A 27561-nucleotide genomic window follows, 5' to 3' on the forward strand; every position below is an offset into this window, starting at 1 on the left:
TTTCCTTTGCTACAACGAATTCTTCTTTCTTCTTTAAATAGCGATTAAAAAAATTATCTTTACTTATCTTTGTCAATCACAGATATTGTTGGCATGCAAAGAAGAATTCTACCAAAGATTAGACTCAGCAAAGCAGTGTGTCGGCAAAGGGTACTTGACAAAGAGAGAGCATGTCAAGTTACAAGAGGGGAAATTTGGCTTCTGTCGGCAAACACATTTCGCAGAGACATATCAAGTTACAGGAGAGATCAACTTTAGGTTCTTTCTGGGCGTTCAGAAATATTTCAAATATGTCTTTCATTTTTGGGTTCTGATAAATTAAAAATGCTTGTATTACGTGCATGCGGGCGTTTGCCTTGTTCCGGCTTATGTTGCCCTGTACAGAGTTTTCATCAAGTGAAAAATAATTCATACTTATATTTTCGGCCAAATAAATATTCAAATAATCAATTTATTGTCAGTATAATTTTATTTTTAACTTGGGCGCCAGATTCAAAGGTAAATATAAACCTTTGCTGAAACCGGATCTAGCTTCCAGGAACAAAACTTTGATACTTTAGCTCCTCAGCTTCCAGAGTCCAAGCGCCCAGGATCAAAAAAGAGCTTTAGACTTTTGGCCTGGGAGCTTATCCTCAAAATTTCAGCTCAATCCGATCCTTCCTTCCCTATTTTCCCAAAACCAAATATCAAGTTTCGTGGGGATTTGCTTGCGTCAAAAATAGATACTGGACGCTAAAATAACAACTCCATTAGTGTCTCTGTGGTACAATGGTCGCTGTTACTGACTGTCAGGCGGGAGATCCGGGTTCGATTCCCTGTCAGAGAAAATTTTTTATATACTGAATTTAAAGTTTAAAAAAGAAACTGGATTTAAAAAAGATGGAAAGATGGAAAAAAAATGTTTTTTAATTTGATTTCTGATTGTTACGAAATAATGGTGGGAAATCCGGCTCCCCTCAGTGGAATTCTTTTGAGTATACCCACACTATCTGTGATTTGCTAACTTTAGAAATTATACTTGGCTATTGTTGGCAAACCCATTTTGCAGAGACATATCAAGTTACAGGAGAGATCAACTTTGGGGTCTTTCTGGGCGTTCAGAAATTTTTCAAATATGTCATTCATTTTTGGGTTCTGATAAATTAAAAATGCTTGTATTACATGCATGCGGACGTTGGCCTTGCTTGGGCTTATGCTGCCCTATACAGTGTTTTTATCAAGTGAAAAATAATTCATACTTATATTTTCGGCCAAATAAGTATTCAAATAATCAATTTATTGTCAGTATAATTTTATTTTTAACTTAGGCGGTAGATTCAAAGGTAAATAAACACCAGATCGCATGGGATTTTGTGAGTTCGGGAGTTCTTCGTGCCTTTTCTTCTTTGCCTCCAGTAAAAATCGCTATTTAAAGAAGAAAAAAAAATTTGCATTACCAAAGCTAAAATAACTTAATATTTGGTTTTATGATTTTATACTTGAGTGTGCTTGTATTTATCTTCCAAGTTGGGAGCTATGGGCACTATGGGTTCTTGGGCGCTAAAGTTAATGTTGCTTTGATCCTGGAAGCTAGATCTGGTTTCAGCAAAGGTTTATATTTACTTTTGAATCTGGCGTCCAAGTTAAAAATAAAATTATACTCACAATAAATTGATTATTTGAATGCTTATTTGGCCAAAAATATAAGTATTAATTTTTTTTTACTTGATAAAAACTCTATATAGGGCATCATAAGAACAAGTAAGGCCAACGCCCAAAAACACAAGCAAGCAAATGTTTATATTTACCTTTAAATCTGGCGCCCAAGTTAAAAATAAAATTATACTGACAATAAAAATAAATCGAACAATCGAAAATAAATGTGGTCTGCTTCAAGGGAAGGCTCGGAGACCCCTCATTCCCCCATTTCTGAGGGGGGGGAATTTTGGAGGGATAACCAAAAATGCTCAGAATCGAAAATAAAGCGTGATCTGCCTTAAGGGATAGGCTCAGCGGCCCCTCCTTCCCCCATTTCTGAGGGCAGGTGAGGAGGGTGAGGGTCAATTTTAGGAGGGAGTGGGTCAATTTTGGAGGGAAAACCAAAAATACTCAGAAGCGAAAATAAATGGGATCTGCCTCAAGGGGAAGGCTCAGAGGCCCTTCCTTCCCCCATTTCTGAGGGCAGGGGAGGGGGGTCAATTTTTGAGGGAAAACAAAAATGCTCAGAATCGAAAATACAGCGTGATCTGCCTCAAGGGGAAGGCTCAGCGGCCCCTCCTGTAGCGATGAAAGTTTTTATATGACTATAAAGAAAGGGACTGGGCTTAATTGTGGTCATAAATATTGACCGCGTCAAATGTAATATTATGCTCAAAAGCCGTGAACTTACACCTTATAAGTTCTCCGATAGCGCTGCTTATAGCGCTAAAGATTGTGCCGACAAGGCTTGCGCCACCCTCAATTAATGAGAGAAAATAAAGTGTGTAGCCATATAAATGTGACCTCTTCTCCTCGAGCTATCTTGAGATCAGATTCCCTGGGAACGTACCTTGGAGATATGCGAACTAATTACCTGTTATTAGACTGGATACAGACATATAAAATGAAATAAACACAGGTAAAAAGCAATAGATTCATTGAGACTTACATATTTAGGTGAACAGCAGTGGATCACTTCAAATGACAACAACGGTGACTGAGATACAACAATAATGATAGAATTGCAAAGCTCGAACGCCGAAATAATTCTATCTAAATGGTCCTGAATCTGACTTACGAATACTTCCGAAAAGCACTTTTACCCCACTATCAAACGTAGTATTTTTGTCCTGCGCTCTAAGAACTGGCTCACAATTGGCTCAAGTGGCCCAAGGATGCGAACCCTTCGTCCAATAAATTGTTATAAATATTTCTGATGATTCAAACGTTCACACGGCTCTCATAATTTAAACTTCCTTAGAAATATTGTGCGTAGCATCTTCTTTATTACCCGCTATCTTAGGAAAATCTAAAGCTTGGATAGCGTCGTTCTTTGTCTGAAGCTAACTGCAATTTTTCTCTTTGCTGATTGAGGACTTTTCTTTCTTTTTGAAACTAGATTTAAACTTAATTAGAGGAAGTCGGAATTATCTTTAGAAAAAAGGAACTTTATTTTGGTATTTTAAATATATCGCATTTTACTCACGGTACACTCCTTCCCCCATTTCTGAGGGCAGGGGATGGGGGGGGGGGTCAGTTTTGGAGGGAAAATCAAAAATAATCAGTATTAAAAATCCCTCGTGCGATGCCTCAAAGAGAAGACTAAGCGGCCCCCTTCGTTCCTCCGGTCTGAGGGCAGGGGAGGGGGGGGTAAAAGGGTGCATTACAACAAAACATGCAAAAGCACAAGAAAACCTAGGTAACGACGCAAGGGCAAGCCTCAGAGGCCCCTCCTTACCCCATGTCTGAGGGCAGGAGAGGGGGGGTAAAATTTAGAGGGAAAACAAAAATGCTGATAATCGGAAATAAATCGGGATTTGCCTCTCGGGGAAGTCTCTACGGTCCCTCTTACTCCAATGTTTGAGGGCAGGGGAGGGGGGGTCAATTTTTGTGGAAAAACAAAAAATCTACAGAATTTGAAAATGCCCAGGAAAACTGTGACAGTTATGTTATTGAAATTATCGCCACTTCGCAACAGATATCTTTGTTTTCAAACCATTTGCTTGCTATTATTAAAGAGAAACGTTAAAAGATCCATGCCTTTTTTCTTTTCTTTTTTTGAGAAATTCTTCGATGCAATGTCGATTTCTGTCGGCCCAGTTTCGTCCCCCCCCCCCTCTAAAGGAAAATTGCTAGCAATGCCCCTGACCTTGGCTACAACTAGAAGTATTCGAGACAAGAGTATAATTTTATTTTTCAACCGAGCGTCAATCCCCCTCCCCCGGAAATCCTGGATCTGCCACTGTTTCTATGTTGTAAATATAATAGAAAATTCATTTTTTTTTTGTAGGGAATCTGCATAATTTTCCACAATGACGTTCTGGTGTCCCATGCGTTCTGGTGTTTATTTACCTTTGAATCTGGCTTCAGTTGAGAATTACGTCATACTGACAATAAACTTGATTATTTGAATACTTATTTGGCCTGAAAATACTAAGTATGAATTATTTTTCACTTGATAAAAACACTGTACAGGGCAATGCATAATGCCCAAGCAAGGCAAACGCCCGCCTGCTATTGCTAAGTCACAATGCATACTTTGTCGATGCGGATTACTCATGAACCCAAAAATGAATGACATATTTGAAATATTTCTGAACGCCCAGAAAGAACCCAAAGTTGATCTCTCCTGTAACTTGATATGTCTCTGCGAAATGTATTTGCCGACAGAAGCCAAATATCATATCTAAAGTTAGCAAATCACAGATGGTGCGGGTATACACAAAAGAATTCTAATGAGGGGGAGCCGGATTTCCCGCCATTATTTCGTAACAATCAGAAATCAAATAAATAACATTTTTTTCCATCTTTCCATCTTTTTTAAATTCAAGTAATAGATTGGATTTAAAAAAAAACTGAGTTTCTTTTTAAACTTTAAATTCAGTATATAAAAAATTTTCTCTGACAGGGAATCGAACCCGGATCTCCCGCCTGACAGTCAGGAACAGCGACCATTGTACCACGAGACACTAGCGGAGTTATTATTCTAGCGTCCAGTGTCTATTTTGAGCAAGCAAATCCCCACGAAACTTGATATTTGGTTTTGGGAAAATAGGGAAGGAAGGATCGGATTGAGCTGAAATTTTGAGGATAAGCTCCCTGGCCCAAAGTCTAAAGCTCTTTTTTGATCCTGGGCGCTTGGACTCTGGAAGCTGAGGAGCTAAAGTATCAAAGCTTTGATCCTGGAAGCTAGATCCGGTTTCAGCAAAGGTTTATATTTACCTTTGAATCTGGCGCCCAAGTTAAAATAAAATTATACTGACAATAAATTGATTATTTGAAAACTTATTTGGCCGAAAATATAAGTATGAATTATTTTTCACTTAATGAAAACACTGTACAGGGCATCATAAGCCCAAGCAAGGCCAACGCCCGCAGGCATGTAATACAAGCATTTTTAATTTATCAGAACCCAAAAATTAATGACATAGTTGAAATATTTCTGAACGCCCAGAAAGAACCCAAAGTTGATCTCTCCTGTAACTTGATATTTCTTTGCGAAATGTGTTTACCGACAATAGCCAAATATAATTTTTATAGTTAGCAAATCACAGATAGTGTAGGTATACAAACAAGAATTCTACTAAGGGGGAGCCAGATTTCCAGCCATTATTTCATAGCAATCAGAAATTAAATTAATTTTTTTTTCAGCGGAATGTAAAGAGGAACATCAAAACTTAAAACGAACATAATTTATTACGGGTATCAGGGGGGAGGGGGATAGCACCCTCACAAAACCCATGCTTTTTTTGCTGAGGTTTGCCTATTTGTCCTATTTATTTGAAAATAAACAAAAAAAAAAAGGTCCGTTTAGTCTTAAAAAAAACACGTTAAAAATATTCTTGAAAAGCAAGAATTTATTACAAATGAATAAGCATTGAGACAGGAGCAACCCCTCACATGAAGCAAACCCAAGTATAGATTCATAATAACAAAAATTAATTTATCTTACCTTTGGTACAGCATATTCTTCTTTCTTCTTTAAACAGCGATTTTTACTAGAGGCAAATAAAAACAGACGCAAAGAAAACGAGAGCTTGCAAAATCCCTTGCGATCTGGTGCATGTTTAAAGATGTGTCTTTGAGCCCCACCACTTAATGAAGTATTTTTAATATTTGTAACACCCAAAGTTGATCTTTCCTGTAATTTGAAGTCAAATCTCCCCTCCTGTAACTTGATATGATCTATATTTGATTGGGTTCTTGGGCGCTGGGCAACTGGTTTTGTTGAATAAAAAAGTCACGAAGTCTTTTAACAGTGGGGCACCTATTAAATTTTATGGTAAATTCCTGGGACATTGTTTTTCACTTAATAAAAATATTGTATATGGCAAAATAAGCCCAAGCGGGGCCAAGCAAGGCCAACGCCTGCATGTATATAATGCAAGCATTTTAATTTGTCAGAAGCCAACACTGAATGACATATCTCGAATATTTGTAACAAACAAATTGCCTCTTTGTGAAATGCATTTGCCGACAGAAGTCAAATATCCCCTCCTGTAATTGATACTGATCTCTCTTCGCCATATTCACCTTGCCGACACAATGCACTTGCTGACATAAATTGAATATCTCTTTGTGAGTAGTAGAATTCTTTTGTGTATGCCCGCAACATCTGTGATTTGCTAACTTTAGATATGATACTTTTTTAAATCGCTATTTAAAGAAGAAATGGACTATAAATTTGCTGTGCTATAGGTAATGCTAGTACTTATTTTTCAAGTTGGGACTTCTGGGATCTGGGCGCTAATGTATTAGGCTAATGAATTTGGGTTCTTTGGGCACTAGCGGGCGCTGAGCTTTAAAGTATTGTTGGTTACTTTTGAGCTATCCTGGCTAGTACCAGTAGTTTTATTGAAGTGGCAACCCTGACTACAGCAGCAACATAGTACAAATTTTGGACCAGATTAAGAAAACTATGGCTAGTGACTTGGAGTTTAAGATTATTAGACAAGTTGAGTTCTACTTTGGTGACTCCAACATTGTGAAGGACAAATTTCTTTTAGAAGAAATTCATAAAAATAATGAAGGTAATTTATCTAGGCTTAGGCTATTTAAGTCTAGGCTAGGATATTTAAATTGAAATACAATTTGAAGGGTAAATTTTTTGTTATTCATTTATTGACTTACGAATAAAGTAAACAGGTTAATTTCTACCAAATCATATTATTGACTTATGCATAAAGTGAATATACCACTCAATGCCTTTTTTTATGCTGATTATGAACATAATAATCATTTCTATCGGAAATGAATTCAGCCCCCCCTATATATGCTAATTCAGGGTATATATTTCTATATTAGGGGGGGGGGTAGGGGCAAATTTTGTTTCTGATGTAAATGGGAGGTACGTTTAAACTTTATCCCCCCCCCCCCTAATGTAGAAATATATACCCTGAATTGGCATATATAGGGGGGGGCTAAAATTTATTTATAATAGAAATGATTATTATATTTGTAATCAGCATAAAAAAGGCATTAAATGGTGCATTCACTTTATTCCTAACCCAATAATATGATTTGGTAAAACTTTACCTGTAAACATACTACTTGATGCCTTTTTTATGCTCTTTCCAAAAATAATAGGCTTGTCATTTTTGTTGGAAATGAAATTGGAAGTGGAAATGTTGGAAGTGGCTATACGTGACATATTTTGAAGTGAAAAATAAGATTTGCATGTTTTTTTTAACAAATTTAAAAAATGTAAAACAATATTGGTCCAATGCTCCCTGTAAGCTTGACTCCAAAGTGTCTGTTTAGATCTTGTGCAGTAAACTCCAAAAGGTTAGATTCTTGTTGTTTTTGTTTTTTTTTCTTTTTTGTTTAGCACTGAGGATGGCTTGGCAGAGGTTCTTGTCAAAGTATTTGCTACTTTTTGTTTTCATATTTTACCTCTGGCTGACAAAATCCTTGTTTTCTCACCCTTTTTTGGTTTTATTTTTCATTTATTATTTCGTTTCCTCTCTTTGCTTCATATGTTTTTTATATACCAATTCAGGGTATATATTTGCACATTAGGGGTGGGGGGTGGGGGAAGTTTGAACTTACCTCTTGGTTACTTTAGGAATAAAATTTACCCCCAACCCCCTTTTGAAAAATTTACTGCATTAGGTTGTTCATCCAGATTTGCATCACGTCTGCCACTTTTGGCCCTTGGTCTTTTTGGCAGTATTATATAACTTTCCAACAAGGCAACACTGATGGAGAAAGTTCAAAGAGGCAGCATATTCAAGATCAAGTGTTCTGGAGCTTAGAATGTGGCTTAATTCCAAACAAATTCAGCAGCATCCAATCTAAGGTCAATAAATATTTCTGGATTAAACTGGTTTGGACTTAAATTCAGTTATGTTTTGGGTATATTCACTATGTAAATCATTATTTGACAATCATGGGGCTCAATGGGATTGATGCTCAATAAAACTCAAAAATTGAACCTCCAAAAGATCCAAAAAATTCAGAGTAATCTCACTGGTAAGTGCACAAGACAATGTTTTTTTCACTCACTTCTTTTTCACTACCCCCAAAAGCTCACTGTTCTTCAACAGATCACCCTCTATTGCTTTACATAATTCCTCACTATTTGTACCAACAAAGTCAAAGGGCATTCCTCTTAGAAAATTATGCCTATCTATAGTAGTGTGTATTGATATGTCTAGCTCATCCACCATAAATTCTTGCATGCTGCTAGATCTAGGGACTTTACAAAAAAAAAACAAAAAAAACACTTATCCTAGAAGGTGAGGCTGAGAAAGAATACTTAGAGACTGTTATTTGGAAAAGAGTGAATGCAAAATCAGGAAGAGGAGATAAGCCCAGTGGAAAGAAGTCTTTCAGAGGAGGTAGACAAAGGGGAGGAATACCATTCAAAAGGCAGAAAGTTTGAAGTCATTTGTTTTATTGTCTTTTGTAATGAGTTAACTTTGATTTTAAATTAAAGAAGTTTGTTTTCACAAGGGTCACAGTATTTAGAAATTTTTTTCTTTTAGGTTTTACAACTGAAATAAGCTTATTAGCCAAAGAGACTGTCATACAACCAATGCTGTTCAAAACCTAGATGGGGGGGGGGAAATTTTGTTGTTGTTTAATCTTGTTGATGGAAGCACCAAAAAACAAACCCTTTTTAATACAAATGCAAAAAGATATATTTTTCAAATTATTGATTTTCAGCAGTTTCCTGGGGATGCTAATTGGTGGCTTGCTGGGGATGCAAACAGGTGTTACTGTTGTTAATTAAATAGGATGATCAATGAAAGGATGGTAACACTGTTAGTTTGGAAATAGTGAATTGTCAAAGTTTACAGTGTGTACCCCTTTACAATACACACTGTGCACATTTACAATATCTGCCAATATTGGTAACTCATTGCAGGCAAATCAAGGTAATTTTACATAGGAGGTACCATCTAAACCTAAGACACAACAGAAGCTTCAGTAGCTTTTTCATAATCACCAGAGGTATTTGTTCTGTTTTTTCTGTTTTTCTTAGCAATGATTTCTCATCCAAAAGGTGATGGATTATGTATTTTTGTTTAAATTCTGCCCTGTTTTGTCACATAGGTGATGGATCCAGATTAAATTTTAATTAAAAAGAGCACTAGATGTTGCAATTTCCTATAAAATGAGCCATTAAACAGCTCTCTTTGATTTTCCAGTCTCCAGCTAGCTGAGGAGAAAAAATGGGAAAAAAGATACCATCAATGCAGAATATTGTAGTTCAGACCTCAGATTGTCTCTTACTATGTTGCTACCTACTGCTGCAAACCAGACACATATATATATATATTTTTTTTTTTTTTTGGGGGGGGCTTGTTTATTAAGCACTTAAACACATATGTATGAAGTGGTTTTGAGGAAAGGGGGGTTATTTAGCATTCTCTGTGTGGTCCCACTGTACTAGAACATAGTGAATCAAAGTGTCTATAAATGCACCTTCAATGGTATCTGGGATGTAATTATAGTGAATAAGAAATTTTTGGGTAAAACAAATATCCTTTTTGTGCCAGGGTGTTATTGGGAAGGGAAACGTCAAATTCTCCCTAGTTTTAAAAAATGCCTTTGAAAATTATTGTGTTCTGCTGGTAATAAGTTTACTCAGTTGCTCAGTGTAAAAATAGAGCAGGAAACATACAGTCCAGATTTCAGTCCTATTCCCCCTCCCTAATTGGAAGCCAAATACATAAATTGCTAAAATTTTCTTACTTCAGGAAGTTTCATTTCAGTAATTCAGTAATGCTTTGTAAAGCATTTTATTTATTACTTTAACCACTGGTTTTATAGCTTGACATCTATATGAAATTTTTTACCTTGATGGTAGTGTCTACTTTTTTGGAAATTTGTTATTGTAGTATTATGTAACTCATTACATTATCTAAAATAATTTTTTCACAATATGAAATGCTCATGATAAAAAAGCCACTGGCAGATCCAGGGGGGAGGGGCTGGGCTCCCCAAGATCTTTCCTGGTGCCCTCTTTCCCTTTTTTTCTTTTTACACTTTTTGTTTTTAGAATCCCCCCCCCCCAAGATTTTGCTCTAGATCCACCCCTGCATAAAGCTATTGTGATTTAGAAGCATTGTATTCTATACTGTAACTATAACCCTAATTGTTCACTTTTTAACAAAATTCCCATGGTCAATGCAAATACTAATGCACACCACTCTTTAAAAAATTAGCAATATCTATTCTACCTTGATAGAAAACAAGTAAACTCTTATTTTAAAGAAATTTCACTTTGCCAATAGAGATAGTGTAATTTCTTAGAAGATTTCTCATCCAAAAGGTAATGGATTATATATATATATATATATATATATATATATATATATATATATATATATATATATATATATATATATATATATATATATATATATATATATATATATATATATATATATATATATATATATATATATATATATATATATATATATATATATATATATATATATATATATATATATATATATATATATATATATATATATATATATATATATATATATATATATATATATATATATATATATATTCTACCCTTTTTTGTCTCATAGGGGATGGATCCTGATTAATCACATGTTGTTGTTGTTTTTTTTTGGGGGGGGGGTGACTTTAAACTATCTTACAACAGTAAGCACGCGCTTGTGTTTCAAGTACTTTAGTACTAATAAAGTTGTGTGAAGTGGTGGTTGTGAGGACGGGGGGGGGGGCTATATAGCATACTCTGCATGGTCCCATTGAATTAGAACATAGTGAATTAAAAAGTGTCTATTATAGTAAATACAACTTGTGACAATTCTTATGACTTGAAAACTAATGAAATGTTAAGCTATTTTGGACTTTATTAAAAAGAATAATAAGAAACAGGACCTGGGACAAGTGAAATTCAGAGAAGATAATCATGTTGCAAGTAGTTTACCTATATTGAGAAAAAAATAATTGCCTATATTTTCATTCTGTATATTAGATTCACTTTGTATTTCATTTTATATATGATAAAAAGGTGCTAGTCTCACTCTATAGGCATATAAGATGAAAGTAAATACATTTTTCGGTTCTAAAGAATACTTTTGATATACATGCTTCAAAATTTTCTGAATATTTTCAATGTTGTGAACTCTTTTACTCAAAATGATAAAATTTTCAAAAAAATTAAATGTGGTGTGCATTTTCAGTCAACTACCTATTGATATATAACTGTAAGGAAAAATAAATGCTCACCATGTTTAAATTTTTACAAGTTTGAGTAAGCGAGTTCACAACATTCAAAATGCATCGAAAATTTTGAAGGATGTATATCAAAAGTATTCCTTAGAACCAAAAAGTTTATTTTCAATTTATTTATTTTAGTCTTCAATTCTTAAAAAAAATAAATAACTCTGAAGTGCCAAGCTGCTCTTACATAAGAAATAGAACTAGGAAACATATGGTAAATTATGTTTCTTCTCAAGTAACTTACTAAATTGTAGGATAATTACGTGTTTTGGAAATCAAAATATATCAGAATATTAAAATGGTAGGTAAAGCCAAGATGTATACAAATTTTGAGCCGAAGTAGATGAGAGGAAGGGGTTGAAATAAGTATCTCATATTTTGGCCTCAGAGAGAGAAAGCAAGTTAACTAAAACAGGGTAAAAATGAAAATGTCATGGCAAATTGGCATTTAAACTCCAATTTCCAAAACCAAACCAAATTGAGCAAAGACTGGTTCAGTCTCTTTTTTTAAGAAATATTCCTGAGGTGTTTACATTTTTTATTTTATTTAAACAAATGTGTTGCATCTCTTTTCTTTGGTTTTGCAAATAGGCTTGTTAAAAACCATTTATTAGTAGTTAAGACATCAAATAGTCATTTTCTGTATTTTTTTTTACCTAGTCAAGTTTCTTCCATTTGATTTAAATGCTATTGACATTTTGGAGCAAATGAATGAGTTGGTCTTAATTATCCTTTTCTTCTACTGAATAAGCGTACTTTAATTCCATTGGTTTGTTTTTTAGATATATTTTTACATGCCAGTAACATTTTTCTACATTCCAGGAGAGAAAAGTAGCCCCCCTTTTTTAAACTGGGCTAACAAATGATAAGTGACAAATCTAAATGGACAAGAAAATTCAATTTCTGGAAAGACAATTAACTTTGCCTTTTTTAAACTTCATTGGTTCTTTTGTAAGAAATTAAATTAAAAAAGACGATTTTTTTATCTGAAAATAAAGAGCAACATTGAAACTCAAACAAACATAAATTATTATTGATATGAGGAGGCTGTCTGGAGACTTTATTGGTTCTTTTGCAAGAAGCAGCATTAAAACTTAACAAATATAAATTATTATTGATATGAGGAGGCTGTCCCTTCTTCATTTTTTGCTCTTTACATTAAAGTTTAGCTCTTTGTTGCAATTCTTTAAGAGAGACTGCTAAAACACAAGGCTGTTGATTTTGACTGAAAAGTATTTATGGAGAATTTAAGATTTTAGCCTTGGTGAAGACAAAGAAGTATAGCCTCCTCATATAGAGAATAAATACTTCTTTGAAGTTTTTATGCTGCTCCTTGTTTTCAGTTGAAAAATTTTTTTCCAGTATTATTTCTTTTTGTGTCTTGCATGCGTATTGGGCTATTGCCTTTATATTCTGTGATGTGTTTGTAGAATTGAACTCATCTAATTTCTATGGTTTCTTCTGTCTCTGAGTGCAGTACTTGGTTTATATTTGACCTGGGTAATTTGAAAAAGAGACAAGTAGTCTTGCATTGAATAGTTCTCTCTTTTCCAGGGTGGGTTCCTATGGAAACTTTGTTAAAATTCAAACGACTGGCATCAATATCAGATAATCCATCAGTAGTTGCTGGAGCATTGAGGAAATCTGTAGCTGGGTTGATTGAAGTTTCTGAGGATGCAACAAAAATCAGAAGACTGAAGCCTATACCAGAAATTAATGATGAGCTTAAAAAAGAGATTGCTTATAGAACAGTCTACTGCAAAGGCTTCAGTAAATCTGCAAATTTGGATGATCTTTTGGAGTTTAAAAAAAAATTGAAGGTGTTGAAAAAGTCACAATGAGGTACTATGGTTCAAAAGAAGAACCACGTTTTAAAGGTACTCACTGGTTGAATTTAAGACTAGAGAAGAGGCTGAAACTTAAAGCAGTGAAAATGGATAACCTATATCCACTACCATATGGATGCAAATCGATACTACTCGATTATTTAAATAATGAAGACATAAAAGTGTTAGAAACTGTGACTAAAAACTTTTAGCTACTTGAATTGAAGAGTGTCAAGACAACTGGACAGCTGCAGGCTCAGTTTATACAATATAAAAACCTTCATCATTGTTCCAGAAGACAGCCAGTTTAAGAATTTAAACCCAGTCACCGTAAAATTGAATTTTATAGAATTTTTCTTTTTATGTTATACATGCAATAAGTCTGTTGTTTATTTTTCTTTCAATTTTGTCCAAGAGCTTGTGGGTAAAAGAACACATTTATGACTGTGGAGGAAAGAGCGTTTTCTTAAAGGGGGCTTGCTAATTGCCCCCCCCCCTCTAGTCTTTTGGGCCATTCTAAAAGGATACTAGAAGTTTTTATTTGCGATCGATGAGCATTATCCCAATCTTCAAGGACCAATCTTTTGGTGCGATTAACCTCGCAATAAACGAAAGACAAAACACAAATAGACATGCACCAATGCTTCCAGATACCAAATAGACTTAATGCTTCCAGATACCTTTTTTTCAGTATTTTACTTTTCAGTATTTTCAGAAAAGGTGTTTTCAGAAAATACCCTTTTTCAGTATTATCATTGATAAGTGGCTTACTTTCATCGAAAAAAATTATCCCCCCCCCCCAAATTCCGAAAAAAATGCCCCCTCGACCTCCCCTTTTTTCTGGAAATTAGAAGCCACTGTCTTGGAAACTGGGAGTATTAACATTACTTAATAAACAATTAATTAAAATATGAAATACAGGCTAGATGTGACTGAAAATTCACATGTATGCTGCAGACAGTGATGTCAACCTAGGACATGGTAAAGAGTTTCGCTAAGTAATTAGAAATTCAATGTCTATAAAATTCAATTCAAGTATGTCTTGAGTTTTCATTATCTGACTTTTGAGCAATTTTTAACTTAATGGCTATCTTCGAATTTTTATTGGATGCATTTGGGGGAAACAGGGCGTGGGGGGGGGGGGCTAGTTGCCCTCCAATCTCTTTTGACTCTAAAAAACTGAACTAGAACTTTCAATTTCCAATCAAATGAACCCTCTCTGAAGTTTTACGAGCATCCCCTCAAGAAGATCTATATATTTCGCCAGGGCATAGCTTACAAGGCCCGCCCTCGGTCCCTGGAGGGCTGTGTTGACCCCTGAGTTTTTGTTATATGGTCCTTGAACTATTTAAAAAAAGGCTATCTCAAATTTCTTATCGGATGGGTTTGAGGAAAAAGGGCGTGGAAGGGGGGGCTAGGTGCCCTCTATTTTCTTTTGACTATTAAAAGTGAACTAGAACTTTCAGTGTACAGTCAACTTAGCCCTCTTTGGAGGTAATACGAGCACCCCTTTCATAAGAACCATTTATGTCCCTAAGGCATAACTCACAACGCCTTCCCCTGGGCACTGGGCGGTTGTGTCGACACTGGAATTTTCATTTCCAACAAAAACGACTAGCCTATTATTTTTCCTTTCTCTTCTTCCTTTCAGGTAATCTTCCAATAACATTAGAATTTGACCTTTGATGTCTGCTGTTATTAGGCCTCCAATAATTTTTCTGTGAAGCATGCTGTCAAAAGCACCATGAATATTTAGTAAAACAGCTGCTAGTATCCATCCGTTTTGAAAAGCAAATAGTGCGTCCTATTTTAAGCATATAGGACTGTCATCTGCACTTCTTTTTTTACGAAAACCACATTGGATGTCTTTTGGGATTTTTTTCTGATCCATCACAACTTCTAGCCTTTTTTTTATCATCCTTTCCATCACTTTTCCAATCACAGGGAGACGGGTAATGTATCTGTAGTTTTCAATCTTTGAAGGATCTTTTCCAGGCTTTGGTAACATCACTGCTTCTCTGTATTTCCATACATCAGGAGATTTTCCAATATTACATGCATTTTTTATTAGTCTCAATAATACTTTGAGCTGAGATGTAGGAAATAATTTACAACTTATGGTAATATTTCTTCGGGTTTCGGTGATAAGTTTGTCAAATTCATTGTTACACTTCTCAATACATGTTCAAAACACAGTTTGTTGTGTACCACATATTTCTCTTGTGTCCCAAACTAGCCGGCTGTCATCTCCATCTCTCTCCGGGTTGGACTTTGGATCTTTTTGTCCATCCATTGAGCTCATAAACTTAGCAGCTGCATCAACTTTTTGCTTTTTGTTTACAAGAACTGTAGTACCATACATTATTGGAAGGTTGTTTCTGTTTGAAATAGGTCCATTGTTCATCTTTTTCATAAATTCATTCACTTTCGTAGTGGGCTTTCTAAAGTCAAGGCTATTTATGAAACTATTCCATGCTTTTCTCTTAGTTTCCAGCAATGTTTTCTGGAACTTGGCATATGCTCTGTTTTTTTCAATATGATTATGCAGACTCCATTCAGAATTATATATTCTTCTCCTTTTCATAAAAATCCCGCTTGGCTTTAGAGCATTCTTTGTTCCGCCAGATAGAGCCTTTATGAGCACTCACTTCCCTATATGGTTATATTTTTGGCTATTTTCATCACCGTGTCTTGAAATAATTCATTTTTCCCTGACAATTCCACTTCTTCATTTGTTAATGACTTCACATCAAATTCTTCAAATGTCCCAGTAACATGGGTGTAGGGAGGGGGGGTAGGTGCCCCTCCCTAGACCGTCAAATTTACATTAAATATGGCTGAAAAAGCAGATGGTTTGGAAAAAGCAGTTGATAAAACTCCATCACACTCTTGACTGCACCCCCCCCCCCCTAGACAATATGCTGCCTACGCCCATGCCCAGTAAGAAGGGGCCAGTTCACATTTTTTATCTTAAATACTTTTTTGTGTTGCCCCTGGGATGAACTTCTTAATCAAGAGTGCATAATATATGATAATGATCACTATACAACTCACTTCCAGCATCACCTACTACATTTAATTTAGTGTATATCCTTGGGCTACATAATACCAAGCTAAGTCAATTGTTGGTGTTTCTCCTGTCTGAGGATTTAGCCTTGTTGGCAAGCCACTCGGTGTCACTAAACATATTGAATTGTTTATTAAACAATACTCTAGGCTGGTACCAGAATTGTTAATTATTCTGCATTTGCACCAAGATCTGCTGTGTGCATTCATATCACCAACTAATATGAAATCGTCTCCAACTAGAAATTTACTGATAGCTTCTTCTACTCTTTGTCTTAGCGGTTCATTATTTCCATCTGGATTATAAACACATATAATATTTGCTTTCTTGTTGTTTTCCAAAACAATCTGGGCTCCAATGATTTCCACTTCTTTATCTGCAGGTTGATGATGCGTCAACTCCAATTCCTTGTGATGAATATGGTTTTTAATTCCAATCATTACACCTCCTTTTTTTCCATTTATTCTGTCATTCCTCAAAATGCTAATACCTTTGAACGGACTCACATTATTAGGTTTAAGCCATGTTTCTTGAATGCAGAAAACATCAATGTCTTTTTGGTAACAGTATTGTAGCAACAAATCTCTTTTTTCTCTCTTAATTGAACATGCATTCCAAGATAACATTTTCTATATGTAATCCTTGCTCTCTTGAAATCTATACCATATATTTCAGCAACCTCTAACACTTGTTGATTTTCTCTTCTTATTTGACAAATTGAAGACGTTGATGAATGATTTTCTTTACAATTTGCACACTTGTATTTATTGATCCTTTCATCTGTGCTTTCCATTTTAAGTTGGCAATCTTGGCTTTGGTGATTCTTTGCACATCTTAGGCAAACTTCTTTTGATTTACAGTCTTTTTGTAAGTGTCCATACTTTTGACGCTTATAGCACTGCATTACCTTCTTCTTCTATTTCACAGCAGGCAGGCTTTTCAGTTGATACTATATAGCCCTTTTCCTTTTGCTTTGCTCTGTGGGCTACAGAGCTACTGGCTTGGTTGTCTCTTATTTATTAGATATTTTCAGATATCTTTCAGTAGATCTTTTGACTCAAGGAGTTCAAATATAAGATGATAGATATCGATTTCTGTGCTCTGTGTGCAGGTATAGTCGGCTTGGCTCTTGGCTGATAGTGAGATTTTGTGGTGTTTAAAGTACTTTAACAGTTTACAATGCAAAGTATGCTGTGCAGACGTCAGCATATTACATTCAAATAGGCAGTGGTCAATTGTTTCATTATTCATAATACAATACCTGCAAAGAGGGACTGAACTACTTGAATTAGGGGAACTGAACTACTTGAATTAGGAAACTGATACGAGAATGCAAGAAAGTTTAGTCCATTTTTTCCAGAACAAATTCTATGACAAATTTTAGAAAAATACTTAATGGGAAAGGGGGAAAGAGTAGGATTTTTCTTATTAAACATAATATCTGATAGTCTCCTTTGGTAAATATCTCTAATGGGGATTGGTCTCCCACTTGGCTGGTCAATATTTATAGAATTTTTTGCTATTTTATCAACCTGATGATTACCACTTACACCAGAGTGGCTAGGAATATACTGAAGATAAGTTCTTATGCCACTTGAAGCAAGATTATCTATAATACTAAGACAATGATAAGTGTCAATATCCAGCTTATGCTGAGGAGCTGAAGACAGCAACTCAAGGCTTGATAAAGAGTCAGAATAAACTATAATATTATATGATTAGCAATCAAGGGTTTATTTTCCATTAGGTGTTCTATTGCCATGATTATGGCATTTAACTCTGCAGACATTATGGATACACTATTATACAATCTCTCACCCATTGCAGTTTTCATGTGAGGAAGGAATGCATCACTTGCTACCTTCTCATTCATTTTGGACCCATCAACAAAGATTTGGAAATGGTTTTTATAAGTAATTGTATTAAGTTCAGCAAATTGTTTCTGGACAAAAGTGATGGCGGTTAAATCTTTAGTCCACTTTGAGAAATCAGTATTTATTATGGGGATTGACCAACTCCATGGAGGGGATTGGGGGAAAGTAGGTGCAATAGACTTTGCAGGTGCAGGGAACTTCTTCTGAATATCGGCATACTCATCTGCAATGTCTCTATACATGGCTGGATTTCTTAACCAATTATGTAGGGTGTGTGAGCTATTTGATTCAATTTTGTAAGATGTTTTATCAAGAGAAAGCTACGTCTCTCCCTTACTGTTGTTAATCCACTCTCCATAAGCAGAAACTTGGTGCTTGTGGGTTTCCTAAGACCAAATATGAGACGTATTATATCATTTTGTATTGTTTCAATTTTTTGCATCTGGGTCTTTGCACATGCACCATAGACGATGAGCCCAAAGTCAATATGGGGTCTTATATGTGATTTATAAAACTGGAGTAAGGTTTTCTCCTTCCATCCCCAGGGTGTGGAAAGAAGTCTTTTTAGTATAATTGTTTTTCTATAGAATTTTTTTATTGTGTTTGAAATGTGGAGGTGGAAATTAAGTTTTTGGTCAAGCATGAGACCTAGGTAATTAATATGATTATCTTCTGGAATAGTTGTTCCATTTAGAGTTTAATCTTGCATTAAGATGATTTCGCTTTCGGTGAAATTGGATTATTTTTGACTTGGTAGGTGCAATGGGTAAATATGAATGTTGAGAGAATTTTTCAAATTGGAAAAGTGACTTTTGCAGCTTTGACTGTGAAATCTCAAAGGTGTTGCCAGATGACCATAGTACCAGTTATCAGCATATTATAGATTCGTTTGGGGGAGGTTCATGTCCCAGAGATATAGGGCAAAGAGGATGCAGCTGAGGACTGCTCCCTGAGGAAGGCCTTTGGTTATTGTCTTTTGGGGTGAAGAGACTGAGCCTACACAAACAATGAAACTTCACAATTCTATCAGAGATTATATAAAAGGTGCTAGCTTGGAGGGTATTCCATGTTTTGCAAGTGTAATTAAAAGGATCTTGTGGTTCACATTGTCATATACCCCTTAAAAATCTAGGAAAGCTGTAACTAGGACGTTATTATTTGAGACTGATTCATTTATTGCATTTGTTAACACTATGAAAGCATCTGTTGAGGAATGGTGTTTCCTGAATCCAGTTTGAGTGTGAGGGATCATATTATTTTTCTCAACGAACTAGAGGAGTCGGTAATAGATCATTTTCTCCATTATTTTCCCCATCACAGGAGTAGTCATTATGGGCCTATAAGACTCAGAGTTATCTTGGGGTTTATTTTTCTTTAGGATTGGTAGGAGGGACGAACATTTCCAGATATTGGGGAATATAGATGAAGCCCAAGCATGATTATAACAATTAAGAATCTCCTGTTTATATGAAGTGATGAGATTCTTTATCCATGTAGGGTGTATATTGTCATAGCTGCCGCTAGTTTTGGTCCTAATATGATGTATTGCATTATTCATTTCCTGGATTGAAAATGGACTTGTTATATACTTGAATCTTGGGCGAGGTTGGCATCTTGGGTTTATAGGAATTAGGGGTATTTCACTACAATTATTTAAAGTTAGCCTATTAACAAAATGAGTGGCAAATAGCTTAGCCTTTTTATTATCATTGTCATAATGGGTATTATTATGCATAAGCTCATACAGGAGTGGGTTGGGGAAGTCTATTTCCCACAGATATGGCTTATAACTTCATGTATAATTAGCTTATGTATTTCTCTCGAGAAATTATTTGCAAATTTGTTCCAGTAGTTATATTTAGAATTTATTATGGTTCCTTTTGAATTCGATTCTGCTTGTATTTTTTCTTTATTATTTAGTAGGTGATGTTTTTTTTAAGAATGTTCTCCTAGCTGCCTTTTTTGTTTTCCATTTAATTTGGCACTCATTTGTCCACCATGCTTTGGGAATATGTTTAGGGAAGGTTTTCCTGGGTGTTGTCCTGGGGATAGCATTATTAGCTGTATTTATTAGTAAAGATGCCAAAACTTCAGCATGTGTGTCAGCTGTTGCGTTTGAAATGCATGAATTTTGGGTGAAACTTGTAATTTCATCATTTAGTTTATTTTGGAACATAGGCCAATTTACTTTATGTTGATATATTTGGAGGTATGTGATAGGGTTTCAGCAGGTTCGTTTAGGGAGCAAACTATGGCAAAGTGGTCAGTACATAGACTATCAATTTTATTTATATAAATTTTATTCAAAATATTTAAAGACACAATTTGTAGGTCAATTGTAGAGAAACTGCCGCTTTTGGGGTTGAAATATGCATTCAGGTTTGGAGGGGCAGCAACAGCTAGTTCATTATTATTTGAAATCATACGTTCAATGAACTTACCAGCCTTATTTGCTGGTTTATTCCCCCACAAAAGGCTGTGGGCATTAAAGTCTCCACAAATAATGATATTTTTCAACATATTAGAATTATTTATATAGCTGAAGAAATCCATGGCATCTGTAGTTTGGCCAGTTGGGTTATAAAAGCTTAATATGTAAGTTTATGTATTATTCAGCCAAACAGTGATATCAATTGTATCAACATCATTTAAAAAATCTGGAAAAGTGATGCCATAAAATTTTATATTATTATTTATTAATATAGCTACACTGCTTTCTTTTCTCTCTGGTGACCTGTCCTTTCTCAGGATAGTATATCCCAGAGACTTAATTTAGTTGATTTTGGGTTAAATGAGTTTCCTGGAGGCAAGCAGTATTGATGGAATTATTATTCATAAAAGATATTAATTCATTTAACTTATTTTCTGTAAATGATTTTACGTTCCACTGGAGTATTGATATGTGTTGTTTTTTTTATTTATTTTTCATTTGACGATTTATCGGTAATCATCCTTTTAGCTGGAAGGGCAGGATCTTTTTTGATTGAAGAAGTCAAGGGTTAGGTATATTGATTTTTGCTGATTTTTCACCGATTTTTGTTGTCTGTTTTTGTTGTACAAACCCGGTATGACATGTCCGTTGTCTTAGATTTCCATATCATATGTGCTTGTTTTGAATGTTTGGTTGTGCATCCAGTTTGTCAGTTACGGGATTAATTCCTGGTAGTGTTTCTTGTTTGTTTCTTGTTGAGAAAGGGTGTCAGGCCACCCTCATCTCACTCGGCAAGAAGGCTTGTTGGCTTGGTGATTCTTTTTGCTAGAGATTTGAGCAAGGGGGCTTAAAGGATGGTGTTTTGTAAGGAGTACTTGATGCATTGGGGGTGTTTGTATTGGGAGTTTTATTTGATTTCAATATGGGTTTTATTTGGTGTGATTGGGCAGCATTTGCTTCCATAGCTGCAAAAGGGTTTGGAATGGCCTTCTCTGTTGCTATTTGGACTGCTAGTACTCTTTTCTTATATGCAAGATATTGTGATTTATTGCTGGATTCATGTGGGCCTTTACAATTGATAGGTGTAGGCTGAGTGCTTTTGCAAGTTATAAAATCTTTATGATGAGACCCTTTAGAATTGACACAGGCTATGATAATTGCACTGCATTTGTTTTTCGTGTTTCCCAGTTTTCGTCATTTTTGACACAAGATAGACTTCTGCTTGTATTCCTTGTGCGGTTTGATTTGCCCAAATAGGAATAACTTTTCTGGGATATTAATTTTTTCCTTCAGTGTAAATAAGAAAGATCTACTTGTTTTTAATCCATAAGAGTTGGGTTTACCCAGTTGAGTGACATCTTCTACTGGGACTGCGTTATCAGCCCTATCTGAGAGCCCTTCTTTTAACTCCTGAATTGGTATTTCTAGGGGAACATTATAAGCTACTATTTTTGTTGGGGATTGTTTTGGGTTCCATTTAGATGAATTAATTGGGGTATTCAGAAGAGATTTTAGATAAGTATTATATCTACTGATTTCTGATCTTGGACAGCTATTAGCAAAGATCCATCACGGTGAATGTTAAGAGGAAACATTGATTTCCTCTTTTGATTGCAATCCTTATTGTAGTAATCTTTGTTATTTCAAAGGGGGTATTAGGAGTAATTTTGAGGTAAATGCCTAAGTTTTGGGAAGGAGAAACTTGGACAGGGGGAGGGGAAGTACTTTTGAGTGGGTACGTTTTTTTCCTTTTTTTGGAGCTCCTAGAAAGGACCTCTTGAAATCCATTATCATCTATGGTGACATTAGCTCCAACACTGATCATTGTCCTATTCTCAGAATTTGAGCTTTCATGTGAGCTTTGTGAAAGAGAGCTTGACCAGCCAGGATGGGGCAAAAATGGATAAATTTCATTAGTATTTGGGGTGGGATCCGGGGGGACTTTTTTAGGGGAGTTCTTTCCATTGCCTATTGGAATAAGCTTTAAGCTAAACTAGAAAAGGATACCACTATGATACCAGACTGTTTGCACTCTACTATGGTGACAACTTGACCATCCACAGAGAAAACACCACCGTGTGGTCCTGAGGAGGGTTTTGAGCACGATTGATTCTGTACACTACTGATGAATCGAGACAGTAATTCATAAGAAATTTAGTTTTAAATTTTTTAAAATGTTGCTGATGTGTCGAATATTAAATCGATTACCTTCCTATTGTAGGGCAAAATGTCTCTGTTTCTTCCACAACACCAAATGCTACCTGGGATAATGTTGGCTTCAAAAACTACCATGACTGATAGGCTGTCCTCTAGCTTTTTGAGGTCTCTGTTATATCTTTGTAGTCTAATAACATCTTTCACTGCAACACCAGACTGGATACTTAATTGTATCTGAACTCTTGATAAGTACAATGGGATACCTTTCATCACTCCTCTAGCTAATTGTAAATCTTTCCTTATAACTGTAACTTCAATGTTCAGTACTTTCTTCATCTCCAAAGTAGTCTTAAGCGCACTTTCTTCCTTAAGATGCAGGAAGATGATGTTACCATCTCTATTAATCTCAAAGTCAAACCTACTTTTTATATTCTCCTTGAAAAACATTGATCCTCTCTGTTTCTTCCACAACACCAAATGCTACCTGGGATAATGTTGACTTCAAAAACTACCATGACTGATAAGCTGTCCTCTAGCTTTTTGAGGTCTCTGTTATATCTTTGTAGTCTAATAACATCTTTCACTGCAACACCAGCAAATACCAAATATTAATCATGAAACAATGTTTGGTGGTCCCTTTACTCTCTAATTATTGAAGTTTTAGAGGTTTTGCGAGTTCAGGGTGCTAGAATAGGTTTGAAAATTAATGTTAGGAAGACTAAGTCACTAAGACTAGGAATAAGTGAAGATGAAAAGGTCACGTTGGGTAATGAAAAGATTCATCAGGTGGGCAGCTTCACTTACCTTGGTAGTATTATTAGTAAAGATGGTGGGAGCAGTGAAGATGTTAAAAGTAGAATAACCAAGGCTCAGGGTGTTTTTTCACAGTTAAAAAAATTCTGGAAGAATAGGAAGATAAGTCTGAAAACCAAGATTAAAATATAAGAAGCTACAGTGATGACAGTGGTAAAATATGGATCTGAAGCATGGACGCTCCGAAAAGCGGATGAAGATTTGCTGGATGTTTTCCAGAGAAATTGCTTAAGGATTGTTCTGGGTACAAGGCTGACTGACCGTATTTCAAACAATAGGCTATGCGAAAAATGTAGTTCAATACCGCTCTGTAGGGCTATAATGAAAGAATGGTTGAGGTGGCTAGGGCACGTTGTGCGGATGAAGGATGACAGATTGCCAAAGATTGTTCTTTTCGGCCAACCATCTAGGGCTAAACGAAAGCAGATCGTCCCCGTCTGGGGTCAGAGGACGTCATAAAGAAAGATTTAAAGGAAATGGGAACTTCGTGGACGGGTGTGAACAGGGAGGCTTTGAATAGATTGGGATGGAGGAGGAGCGTGCGTAGGTGTGTTGGCCTCAGGCGGCTTGGTGCTGTGGTGAGTTGTTAGTAGTAGTAGTAGTAGTAATCCAGACTCAACCTATAAATTAGGACTATACAATAAAAGGTATTAATGAGGAGAAGGCATTAATTAAGGTATTAATTAGGTGGAAGGCATTAAATTGAGGTAACATTTAAACAACAGGGAGCGAGGAGCTGAAAAGAGAGTTCCTCAATTTTTGTTTCGTCACTTGGGGTAGTATAATCCAAGAAAACGTATTTACCAACTTATTAAACTTATTAGATTTATTAGAAGACTTATTAAGCAAGAAATTATTTTGTTCAGTTAAACCTGGATGCAAATTGTAATTTAGGAATCGGAGATTTAAATTACGTGTTATTTTTTCAACAGAATGTTTTCTTGTAAGACGCTACTTGTCTACCAACATTTGCCCAGGCAATATAACTCTAGCCTATAAAAAATATCTCTTATCTTAGACAATAAAAAATAAATTGCAAGAGTCTTAATTTGAAAAAAAATACACATACGACTTTTAGCAGCTTTCATGAGATCAACCTTTTAGCCAAAACCAAAATAAAAATTTATTAAGGGATCCAAATTCCGTTTTCGGGACCAACAGGGACCATTGGCTGATTTTTGGGTGTTTTTGGGATTTTATGGCAGTCCTGCCACCCCATTTGCCAAAAATGTAAATATTAGTATCACTTATTGAATTATTTTCAAAAAAATCCGGTTTAACGAAATATATATATACGTGTTTTGTATCTCGTAAGCTCACCTCTCTCTCTCTCTCTATCTCTCTATGTCTATCTCTTTATTTCTCTCTCTCTCTCTCTTTCTCTCTCTCGCTCACTCTCGTTGTTAATGAGTTCAATATTCAGATTGTGCGTATATTCAATATTCAGGTTGAACTAATGCTATCTTTGGAATGAGTTGAGGTTTAACTGTTGTTAAATGCTAATGAGTTTGTTATTAATGATTTTTGGTTAATAATTCTTTTTTTGGAACAAGTTGAGTTTAAATGTTGTTTTTAGTTGCTATGCTAAAGACTGAGGTTTAAATAATGTTAGCTCTGGAGCCAGTTGAAGTGTAAATGTCGTGGGTTGTTGTTAATTGTTAGTGATTTTATTGTTAACCGGCTGTGGCTTAACACTGAGGTTTGGATAATACTAGTTCTGGAATGAGTTGAATCCTAAGCCATATACAATACTGGGCTAGCTAGCATCCAATGCTAGATCTAATCAAAACCAAAGTTAAGTTTGTTTGATGTTTGTTAAGGCTGACCCCTCACAATATTCTTCTGGAAGCTATGATTGCCAAATATAAGGCCTTTTCTACTGGCACATTGAATTGTAAATATGGTATTCCCCTGACAATCTAAATCATAAAAATACTGCTCTATCGACAATCTAGGGTCCTGGGTTCAAGGTTTAGAATTCAAAATATACGGTACTTCAGCACAGCCTTGTTGGAAATCTGGAAAGCAGGATTTTCAATTGAGGATTTTGTTGGTTCTTAGGTCTTGGATTGCGGACGAGGCCGTATCCAAGGGGAGGGTTACCGGGTTTGACCCCCCCCCTAAAATTTTTAGAAGTTTACAAATATTTTTCTCAACGTCACATTGCCACCGGCTCTCGTACCTATACCGATTCATCATTAATCAATTGAGAAATCCCATCAAAACTGACTTTGGCCTTTGTGAAGAGCGGCAATGCCGTTGGATCCTGGACTGAATCCCCCCAAGATTTTAATTTTTTCGGTCTATCTAGCATTGTGTGCAAAGTGAATTGTATTCCACTATACACTATCCTTTCACAAAAAATCCTATAGAACTCTTTACAAGTCGACAATGCAATCCCTTGATGATGATTCTCAACTATTTGAAAATAAAATAACCAATTCAATGTTTTCAAAAAATCACGGTGTAATTGTTTTGGACTTGTCTGGGACCCAGGATATTAGCATAGTACGAACAAGGACTGTACATTTAGAGTGTACATTTGCCGATGCTTTGACTGAGAGTATCACGCTAATAACATTGAGTCAATTTGAAACCTATTGGGAAATCACACCCGACGGCAGTGTTCTACTAGATCTAGCACCATGAACCCAAACCAAATAATCAACACATTTAATATGGATCCATACATGTCTCAGTACATGTCCTATTGCATACCGTCGGACTTCATTGAAAAAATTCCAAGCGTTAACAATACCCTAATCATTGTTAATAGCAGTCCATCGATTTTGAAGACAGGCCATTGGCTATGCATCTTTCAAACAGCGAAGAATGTTGAATTTTTTTATCCTCTTGGCTTATCATATAAATTCTACACTCCACACATAGCAACTTTATTGAGAGCAGTGGCAAAACTATTATTCAAAATCAAAGGAGAGTACAGGATTTAACGAATAAGACATGTGGCTTTACTACTTTACTCTTTTTCATGTTCAGATGTCATGGCTATACGTACAAGCAGTTTCTTGACATCTACGTTGACTTACCTCGATTGAACGACTTTCTAGTGGAAAATATACTTACAACCGTGTTTAATATAGATTTTAGTGCCCTAATAATAACATGTTCTAAAATGTATGTTAAATAGTTTGTTAATAAATTAAAAATGTATGTACATGATAAAAACGACTTTTTCTACTCTTTAGATTTTATCTTCTACTAGGTATAGGTATATGCCGAGAACAACTAATGCAGGTAGATTACCTGAATTTACAGTAGACTGATCCTCATTTGCTGCAATGTCAGATTTACATTTTATGCAGTAGAGTTTAACCTCACTCTTGTCATATCTCTTTGTATAGTCAATTATACTATTCTCATTCATCTTGTAGAATTCGGATGTGTCAATTTGCTTAGTTAAAGCAGTTTTGTAAACAGTGTTCTGAAGAGGCATATCCCGTTCTATAACTACCAAATAAAAATCTGCTGGCCAGTAATCCTGGCAATCATTGTTCTCATGGCCATAAAATAGAAACCAAGTTCTTTTGTTACTTCAGTGGCTGGATTATTGGACTGTCAGCTCCTTCCTGAAAACTCTAAAGCATCGAAGATACCAGTCTTTTAGCAGTAAACTAAAATCACGCTTAGCATTCTTTCCAATCATACCAGGATATGTATTCTCCCACTGATCGCATTTATCATAGTGGTAATTAGAGCATAGGTGTCCTCTAGGGTGAGAGTCACACACCTCTACAAGACAGGAATTTCAACCGTTAATTTGTACAGCCTATCATCTATGCAATTTACAAGAGTTGCATGATCTGCACTTTTCATCATACTCATCAATCATTGTACAATTCTCACATGATGACCAGCTGCCCAGTGTGTATATGCATAGTGCACATGTATGGAACATTTTTTCATGTGTTGACACTCTTAATGCCACATGAAACTGAGCTACCAACAACAAATTGAGTGGGATAGAGAGAAAGAGGAGTAAAT

At 35.5% G+C, this 27561-nt stretch overlaps 1 protein-coding gene across 1 annotated transcript; it reads left to right on the forward strand.

Annotated features, from left to right (window-relative positions):
• The first annotated feature begins 6561 nt into the window (after positions 1–6561).
• LOC148954982 (la protein homolog) lies at positions 6562–13639 on the forward strand. The gene is made up of 2 exons (XM_089108008.1): positions 6562–6707; positions 12946–13639. The coding sequence occupies exons 1-2, from the start codon at positions 6596–6598 to the stop codon at positions 13230–13232; spliced, it is 399 nt and encodes a 132-aa protein (XP_088964134.1). The 5' UTR covers positions 6562–6595; the 3' UTR covers positions 13233–13639.
• Positions 13640–27561: the final 13922 nt, after the last annotated feature.

This window comes from Artemia sp. Qi Xiang Cuo, chromosome 2, assembly GCF_049724085.1.
Source record: "Artemia sp. Qi Xiang Cuo chromosome 2, ASM4972408v1, whole genome shotgun sequence".
Lineage (NCBI taxonomy): Eukaryota > Metazoa > Arthropoda > Branchiopoda > Anostraca > Artemiidae > Artemia > Artemia sp. Qi Xiang Cuo.

Excerpts from the sequence above, each read along its gene's own strand:
- LOC148954982 (XM_089108008.1), top strand. The coding sequence starts at position 6,596 with ATGGCTAGTGACTTGGAGTTTAAGATTATTAGACAAGTTGAGTTCTAC. Across the intron at positions 6,708-12,945 it reads AATTCATAAAAATAATGAAG|GGTGGGTTCCTATGGAAACT; the intron begins GTAATTTATCTA and ends TCTCTTTTCCAG.